The sequence below is a fragment of the Pimephales promelas genome, chromosome 2 (genome assembly GCF_988280905.1).
Source record: "Pimephales promelas chromosome 2, fPimPro1.hap1.1, whole genome shotgun sequence".
Lineage (NCBI taxonomy): Eukaryota > Metazoa > Chordata > Actinopteri > Cypriniformes > Leuciscidae > Pimephales > Pimephales promelas.
Window position 1 is genome coordinate 5,524,742 of NC_142770.1, and position 10,056 is coordinate 5,534,797.

At 35.8% G+C, this 10,056-nt stretch overlaps 1 protein-coding gene across 1 annotated transcript in view; it reads right to left on the reverse strand.

The window, feature by feature from the left end:
* LOC120475640 (uncharacterized) overlaps window positions 1-6,767 on the reverse strand; it is a 121,897-nt gene extending 115,130 nt beyond the window's left edge. The window contains exons 1-3 of the mRNA XM_089120634.1: window positions 6,387-6,767; window positions 4,053-4,376; window positions 455-790 (exon numbers count right to left, since the gene is read on the reverse strand). Of these exons, the coding sequence (XP_088976760.1) occupies window positions 455-790; window positions 4,053-4,376; window positions 6,387-6,432 (706 nt within the window). The 5' untranslated portion in view covers window positions 6,433-6,767. The remainder of the gene's footprint in view (window positions 1-454; window positions 791-4,052; window positions 4,377-6,386) is intronic.
* Window positions 6,768-10,056: the final 3,289 nt, after the last annotated feature.

Here is a 10,056-nt window from a genome sequence, read left to right on the forward strand (position 1 = left end):
CCCCTAAACATTTTGGAGAGCAGATTATGTGACGATAGTGAAAAACCCCAGCTGCAGCTGAAAACACCAGCAGAACAAAAAAAACTATTCCTGCTTTAGCACCCGAAGACAGACCTGGTTCGGTAATGATAAAGAGAGACAGACAGTAACAAACACTCAATCATCAGCACTATATAACCTGAGAGAAGATCTAGTAGATCTTTATGTTAATGCTGGTTAGTTAATTGCATGTAAACATTAAAATCAAATCAGTGATGGAGATTAAAGTTCAATTCACATCAAGCCGTTTTAGCTAATGAAAAGGTCTGGGGAATGGGTTTTGTGCTCTGAAAGTTGCAGTATGATGTCATTGAATATAAATTGCTCATGATTCAAGTCCTTTAATGTCACATCATCTGAATTAATCGCAGACAGCTGATAAACAATCATAACTTCAAATTCTTGAGTTACTCACCACTGACAGTAACACTGAATTTCTTGTATAATGTCTGTTTGTTGCTGCTGATCTTCACTGTATAAAGTCCAGAGTCTGTGGTTCTGATGTCTGTGATGGTCAGAGATCCGGTCTGATTATCCAGCTGCAGTCTGTCTCTGAATCTCTCATCAGTATCTTTTGTTAGGCTATCGGCCTCTATATCACATTTAGCTATGAGTTTTCTTTCAAACCTCCACACTATCAGCTCATCTCCGTGTGTTTCATTAACATCAGTCTGAAGAATGACAACGTCATTCACTGACACAGTCATCATTTCAGCTTCGCCAGCATCAATATCAGCATCCGTTGGAGACTCTGCAAGAAACAGATACACAGACAGAGACTGAACACTGTTACTGGCAAAAATTCAATCGTTGTAGTACTGTAGTATAAAACCAACATCACACATCTGCCATGCTGCTGTTCTGATTATCAGTCATGTGATCCCCTGCGACCCAATCACAGCACGACGGTGATATTGTGAAACTACAATTCTGTTAGATTGTTGAACACATTAGATTATTTTATTTCCTTTTTAATGCCAAGTGTGCGAGCCTCTATGACTATATCATGTTGAATATATTTTAGCCGATTTTAGTTATAAAAAAAAAATTTAGTTTTTGGTTTTATAAAAAGTTTGGGCTGAGCATGATTAATCTCGATTAATCGCATCCAAAATAAAAGTTTGTGTTTACATAATATATGTGTGTGTAGTGTGTATAATTATTTTGTATATATAAATACACACACTTCCATGTATATATTTAAGAAATATTTGCATGTATATACTTTATATATGAAGAGCTCTTTTCCAAAACGCGTTAAACGACATTTTTAAAAAAAATGAGTTTGTCGTGTCATTCTGCTGTGGACAGAACCCTTTCACTGCTCCATCAACGTTTCATGCCGAATCGCTATATTTCCTTGTTTAAAATGTACTGCAAGATACAGTTTCTTCCCAAGCCGCGATAAGCACCAGCCCTGTTTTTAGCCTAAACACGATAAATCCTCAAATTCAATGAGCGCTCTACACAATCCAGCACGGCGGCACTCTGAACAGAGGTTTATTATGTTCATTCATTCCTCAAAATGAGTCCTAGTTTTCTAGTCGACTAGTAGTAGATCATTTAAGCCATTTGTATTATCAGTAATCACATATATTGATTTAATTAAATGGGAGAGAAACCATATGAGCGTTTTTAATTGCATATTCCGCATCTCAACGTATGCATAAAGCTTGCCACAAAGAACCGGCAAAAGTAATGATTATGCATGAAACATTTGAATTGTTTATTAATAAACTAGTGTTTTCTGTCAGTGTCAGCAACAAAGATAAAGTTGATGATGCTTACTCGCCATCTTCGCAGTGAACGCGCAGAGAAACGCATACTTCGAATTAGCCGACATACGCAGAGAGTTGCCAATTTATTTTAGTTTTTAATTGTTTTGTTTAAAAGTAGATATTTAAAGCTTTCTGTAGCTTAGTTCTCAGGCCTGTGTGAGGCAAGCATCGCGGTGTTTCGGTTCATATTATGAGACGCGCTCCGGTTCACCTGCGCGCCTCTGTGTCCTGATTATATTGTCTGATATTTACTTCTAATGTATTAATCCAGTCAATTTGTCGATGAAACATTTATTAAAATGAAGATACAATTTATATGAAACGAAATTTACAAGCTTTCTACAAAACAAAACTTAATAAGTGGTCAAAATCATGTCTGACGCACTCCAAATATTTTCCGATATTGGGCAGCTTTTGAATTTTGATCCTATCTTACTCATCTCATGCGGTTCCCTTTTCATAGCCTACTCAACATAGATGAAATAATAAAAATAAGTAATGTAATATTATTAAAAACAAATGTGAAATGTTTATTTTGTTTTTTGTTTTTTTTTAACTTATATTTAAGCGTCATGCTGCTCCGCTTTGCTCCCATGTTATGTAGCCTGTGTGTGTGTGTGCATGTGCTGGAGGGGTGCCCATCCCTTTTTTGAATATCGCTATCATATATTGATCATTTTTAATAATTCGTTTTTTTCATGCATATGTTGAAATTGGTATTAATAATTTGTTTTTTTCATGCATATGTTGAAATTGGTACTATTTGTTTGAGGTTTATTTCGATTTATAGCGTTTTGGGAAAAAATAAAATTAACTTTTAAATTATCATTAACAATATTGTTGTTTGATTTAATAATTATTGTTCAAAATGTTCAGACTGAACCAATAAAACATTTAAACAGGATAATTTGAATATTCACAAAATGTGTGGGTCTAGGTAAAAAATTTAGTTTTCCTGAAAACTATTGAAATGGATTTATAGCGTTTTGGAAAAGAGCTCTTCATATATTTATACATAAGTAATATTATATATAAATATTTTATATATTTATAACACATTTTTCTTAAATATTTACATGCATGTGTGTGTATTTATATGTACAAAATAATTATACACACTACATACAAATATATAATTTAAACACAAACTTTTATTTTGGATGCGATTAATCGCGATTAATCGTTGCCCAGCTAAACTATGTTTTTTTCTAAAAACCTTAAAGCTACAATATGTCATTTTTTTCACAGGTAGGGCTTACAATAAAGGCGTAGGTTGACGACGCATAAGCGGAATTATGGAACTTGTCATCATGCTGATGGATCTAATATAACGTTTAGATGAATGAATGCATTCGATTGTCCCGCGGATATAAAGGAATGAGGACATCTCATTCTACCGAACTACCCACAAGTGCTGAATTACTACTCACACAGGTCAGTTTATAAGACGAATTAAACTTGTGATGTAACGCAGCACTCTTCACTTGGTCTACACTATCACACTAAACTGAACGAGTGTGTTGAAATTATAATGTTATTCTATGTTTTAGTTCAGTAAGCTACAGTAGATCAACATTAGAATAACACACTGATCATATTCCAATATTTCATCATGTTGAGCTATATAACATTGATTTGTTTTATGTATATTTGCTCACCTGTCTAAGAAAGTACACGCAAGAGCTGCATCTCGTCAAGTCGAAGTTAGTCGCGGACTTGGAGCTCTCGGCATCTCGAAAATGACACGCTGATACGTTTGATTCGTTTGAACGAAACAACAACTGCGTGAGCGTGCCGCTAGACATAGCGCAGTTGTATAAATCTGTCGCCATGGTTACTATGGAAATACAAGCAGGAACCAGGGATAACGCGGATATTACGTTATTGACAGGCGACAAGTGAACATGGACGAGACATTATTTAAAATTGGAATTTCTAAATCTATAATTTTTTTATTTATAAGATTAAAAATCTTTGGGAACTTTTGGGATATTTGTAAGTACAAAACTGCAGGAAATATATCACACTGTGCAAGTGATTTTGGGATATTATATTACAAAAATCTTACATATTGTACCTTTAAATAAATTTTAATTTGCTTGGTTAAAAACTTTTACAAAAGTACAGACAGAATAACAGAAGTTCCTCAATGTGGTCCTCAAAAGTTCCTAACTGGTTCTGTAGATAATGCTTTTGTAAACAACTAATTAAAAAAATAATGTAAAGAATCCTCACCAGAGACAGTAACACTGAATGTTGTAGGTAAGGTACCAGAGTTGCGGATGATCTCTAGTTTATAAAGTCCAGAGTGTTTGATTCTCATGTTCTTGATGGTCAGAGATCCATTCTGATGATCCAGCTGCAGTCTGTCTCTGAATATCTCAGTGAGATAGGGATATGAGCTCTTAGTTTTATCAGTATCAGCAATGACTGAACCTGACGCTCCAAACCTCCACTCTATCAGATTAAATTCCTTTATTTTAGAAGGATCAGTGTTTAGAGTGACAGATTCTCCCTCCATCACTGACACTGTCTTCACTTCATCAACACCAAATACTCCTGTAAAACAAACAGAAACAGTTTCTCAGAGATTAAACTCATATAACACTGCTGCAGCAGATATTAGTGAACAGATTTATAACAGATAATTTAGTCTTGTCTTATATTTACATTTTTACATTTATTCATTTAGCTGACGCTTTTATCCAAAGAGACTATTGCTATATACTATTGTCACACACCTCTGGAGCAACTAGGGGTTAAAGAGTAGTTCACTTTAAAAAAAACTTTTGCTGATAACTTACTCACCCCCATGTCATACAATATGTCCATGTCTTTCTTTCTTCAGTCGAAAAGAAATTAAGGTTTTTGATGAAAACATTCCAGGATTTTCTCCGTATAATGGACTTCAATGGGAACCAAACGGTTCAAGGTCCAAAGGACAGTTTCAGTGCAAACTGTTCAAAGGGCTTTAAACAATTTCAGACGATGAATAAGTGTCTTATCTAACGAAATAATCGCTCATTTAAAAAACAAATAACAAAGTTTAAGTTTTATAAGCTCAAATGCTCGCCTTTCCACATGAACAAATCTTTTTCGAATCATTTGGTTCATTCAACGAATGAGTTTGAACAGAAGTCACTAACGTGCATCACAGAACAGAGCAAGGCGAGCATTTGAACTTATAAAACTTAAAATTTGTTATTCATTTTTTAAATGAATGATTGTTTGGCTTGATAAGACCCTTATTCATCGTCTGGAATCGTTTAAAGCCCTTTGAATAGTTTGCAGTTTGCACTGAAACTGTCTTTTGGACCTTGAACCATCTGGTACCCAGTAAAGTGCATTATATGGAGAAAAATCCTGGAATGTTTTCATCAAAATCTTTAATTTCTTTTCAACTGAAGAAAGTATGACATGGACTTCTTGGACGACATGGAGGTGAGTAAATTATCAGCAAAAATCTTTTTTTTTAAAGTGAACTAATCCTTTAAGTGTCTTGCTCAGGGACACATTGGTGTCTTGCAGTGGATTCGAACCAGGGTCTCTCACACCAAAGGCATGTGTCTTATTCACTGCACCATCACCACCTGTTGTCTTATAAATTAATTAATTTTAATTAATTAATATTAATTATGACATTGTGACAAACTAATGAGAGAAAACTCATGTTGGGTCATCTACAATCACATTTATCTGAGTGAATATGAGCAACACTGCACAAAATACAACTGCAATAACTTTAATAGTAGTTAGAGGGTAGCATACTGTATCTGCAAAAAAAAGAGTAATCTTATATTAATATAAGCATGTTTGATGATGATAAACGACTAATTTCTCATTTTAAAATGTATCACTGTTTGAACAAGTTTATTTTTCAATAGTGAAGGCATGAATATTTGACATACAAAACACGTGACACTCAACAAATTAAAACATATATGAAAAAGACAAAATAGACCAACAACAAATACTGCTAAAAGAGAACCAAAAAAATAAGTTCAGCAACATAGGCCTAGATAAAACCATAGTTAATTTGTGTTTTCCAAAACAGTAAACCCACAGTAAAAGCTTTTTACAGAAATGTATTTATAAACGACATGGATAATTAGTTTGCGGCAAAGCAATTGTTTTACAAATCGTGTGAGTGTATGGTGGTCATAAATCCCCCAAAAAAGGTCTGCATGAATGCTTGATTTGGTGTTGCCACCCCCTATATTCCCCGTGCCACCACAAATAACTTTAGAAATCAGGCACTGAAACTGTAGTATCTTTGCAGAAAGCTGACAACTACATTCATAGAGTTCAAGTCAATACTTTACTCAGTTTGTTGCAAGACATACACACACCATACCTCCAGCATATTACATCCAACTCCCAGACCAAACACAACACTTATAATACAATGACACCTAGTGGTTACTCAAAGATACTACATCCCCTCCTTCTAAGTTAAATAACAATAATATTACTTACAGAATGAAACAATAACCCACACATTCTTCATTTTTAGTCATTGTTGTGGGTGTCAAAAAGTGAAAATGAAAGTAATCGAAATCATACACTTACCGGACAGTAGTAATATAAACAAAACGGTATTTGAAGAGCTCTTCATACTGTTGTAGATTCTAGCGAATTTTGATTTCGATGGATATTAATAATCTTCGATGTGTTATAAACCACACCCACCAGACTGACAGCGACGACGGTTAACAAAATAAACCTAGAGACACCGACTGTAGACACCGACTGTGACTTTCTAATGAATTAACTGATGAATTGAGACGAAAGAAGAAAGGCAAGTTATACTATTGACAGACTTCAAAAACGCGGAAAGACTTTAAACGCAGGCGTTTTCTTAGTCTTCTTTTAAGTAACGTTAACCGCAAATAGCAAAGTCACTGCAAACTGCCTCTTCTGCGGTTTCGTTTGCGGTTTCGTTTCTTTTTCTTCTGCTGCCAGAATAAGTTTTCTTCTTTTTCTTATAGACGAATCCGACGAGCGGTCTTGTGTAGGCTGCCATCTTGTGGCGACGCCATTACTGAGCTGTTACACCGGCATAGACATATGCACCGGTATGTAAACAAACCTCGGAGATAAGGTGATAACGCACCCTTGATGACAGCTACAGCCAGGCAGACTTGTTGGGTTGATGATGTTAGACATTGGCCTCCAGTCACAGATGAAGGTACAAACGATCTTACAGATTATTTATGAAAATAGCTTGGCAAGCTAGCTAGGCTAACGTTTGCTACCGAGGAAACTAAAAAAAGATCTGTCCATTTGGCAACAATAAATAAATAAATGACATCAAATAAACAATTTCATGTTTTTCATTTGTGTCCATTATTTATCTCATTTTTACATAGCAACGGGCATGGGTAAGGTAACGTTACAGCTAGAAAGTATACATAATATCGACCAATTAGTGTTTTTAAACCATGGAAAGAGGTCAATATAACAGCAGGAGAACAATTATGTCACATAACTTTACATTCAGCTCAGGAAAGCCATTTAATGACCATAGCATGTTAATTGAATAGAAAAAATAACAAGAGAGGAGATCTGCTGATCACTATATCACACATTTATTATATTTTTTTCCTTATGTCATTAAATAATTGTTATTATACGCGAATGTCCGCGTCTTGTACTCGCCCAGGAAATCTGTGTAAACCGTACGGCACCAGACAGGGGCAGTCGACCCGGGGTATTAACAATGTTTTCTCTTCAAAATTGAAATTTTACTGCCACCATTGAAACAATTTATAACAGAAACTGTTTACCCACTCGACATTATACAAGGGCTAACGTTGTAACGTTAGTGACAGTCGTAAATCGCGGGCTGTTTATTCCAGTGGACGCAAGTTGCAACTAAAACAATAGAAGGCAATGGCGCAACGCTACCCAGCAACAGCTCAGTAATGGCGCCCGCTTACTTCCGGTAGTTTCGCCGGATTCGTCTATAGACGAATCCGACGAGCGTTCTTGTGTAGGCTGCCATCTTGTGGCGACGCCATTACTGAGCTGTTACACCGGCATAGACATATGCACCGGTATGTAAACAAACCTCGGAGATAAGGTGATAACGCACCCTTGATGACAGCTACAGCCAGGCAGACTTGTTGGGTTGATGATGTTAGACATTGGCCCCCAGTCACAGATGAAGGTACAAACGATCTTACAGATTATTTATGAAAATAGCTTGGCAAGCAAGCTAGGCTAACGTTTGCTACCGAGGAAACTAAAAAAAGATCTGTCCATTTGGCAACAATAAATAAATAAATAAAAATCAAATAAACAATTTCATGTTTTTCATTTGTGTGCATTATTTATCTCATTTTTACATTGCAACGGGCATGGGTAAGGTAACGTTACAGCTAGAAAGTATACATAATATCGACCAACTACTGTTTTTAAACCATGGAAAGAGGTCAATATAACAGCAGGAGAACAATTATGTCACATAACGTTACATTTAGCTCAGGAAAGCCATTTAATGACCATATTGAATAGAAAAAAATAGCAAGAGAGGAGATTTTGCTGATCACTATATCACATATTTATTATATTTTTTTATGTCATTAAATAATTGTTATTATACGCGAATGTCCGCATCTTGTACTCGCCCAGGAAATCTGTGTAAACCGTACGGCACCAGACAGGGGCAGTCGACCCGGGGTATTCACAATGTTTTCTCTTCAAAATTAAAATTTTACTGCCGCCATTGAAACAATTTATAACGGAAACTGTTTACCCACTCGACATTATACAAGGGCTAACGTTGTAACGTTAGTGACAGTCGTAAATCGCGAGCTGTTTATTCCAGTGGACGTAAGTTGCAACTAAAACAATAGAAGGCAATGGCGCAACGCTACCCAGCAACAGCTCAGTAATGGCGCCCGCTTACTTCCGGTAGTTTCGCCGGATTCGTCTATACGGGGAGGCTGCTGCTTCTTCTTTCTGTTGCGGCGGTTGGCAAACAGCGTTTAGGTGCAATACCGCCACCTTCTGGGAGTGATTCAGGATCACACCAGAGAATGTAAATTCTATGGAATAGTCCTGTTGTGTTCAAGTAAGAAAAAATAAACCTAAAACATTGTTCCCCAGAATTTCTTATATCGGTAATATTCAGTTTTTTTTTTTCTTTAATGACGCTAATTGTTCTAGCGTAAGTGTTTAGGAAAATGTTCTAACATGGTTTCTTGATTACCACATGCACTCACAGTAATCATCAGCATTTTTTCTCATTTGAGCTACTGTTCAATCCTGTATGTCCATTCCTCATTTCTGAGACAATTGCACTACTCTCGTGTTTTGTATGCTGTACATTCCAGCAAGATTTACTGTTTCTGGGTATCCACTTTTATCACAAGTACCAGTTTCATGTTTCCCTATTTTATAAAAACTTTGATTTAGTATTGTTTATGTGTCCAATAAGTAATCTTGGTATTATCACATCCTTTTTAGCAGTTGTTTCCACCCCCACATTTCTTTGTATAGGCCTACTACTGACGCCTTCCTCATATTTCATAGTCCCGTATCCTCTGCCGACTCTTTTTCACTTCAGTTACCATCAACCCCTCACATTTTAGAGCTGATTGTGATTCTGCTGTTTGCATAGACCAAAGACTTAAATTTCAGTTTTTTAAATATAAAACACCAGGTAAAAAAAGAAAGAAATAAAGAGACAGCACAGAGTAGTCTGTAATGTGAGGTGAAACAAAAGAAGAGGGTGAATAAATGTTTGGTTGAACTATGCACAAAAGCTTTATTTGGTAAGTATTTCTACCACAGCCCTTTTGACCTTTTCTCTAGTTCTGAGGCAAACGATGTTCACAGTTCCCTTTAAAAATACTAACAACCTAAATATGTTGTGCTACATACACCCACACACATAACACTTCTAACAATGACCCTTAAAAAAAAAAAACAATTTCCAAAAAAAAAAAAAAAAGTGGAGTATCCCTTTAAGCGTGTAGGTCAAGCACAGAGCTTGTCCTGCAAATTCAACACCCATTTGAACAATCTACTACATTTCAACCATAAAACTGTTTACAATGTGTATTGTTTTCTATTTAATCGTTCAACTAGTTTTTATTGACTGATGTGCACGATGAATGTTTCGAAGAAGTTGAGCCTTAGTGGAAGATCTTCTCCAGCACCTTTCTCTCCTTCCTCTCTCCTTGCGTCATTCAACTATAAATCCATATAAATCTCAACCTTGTCTGTGACATTG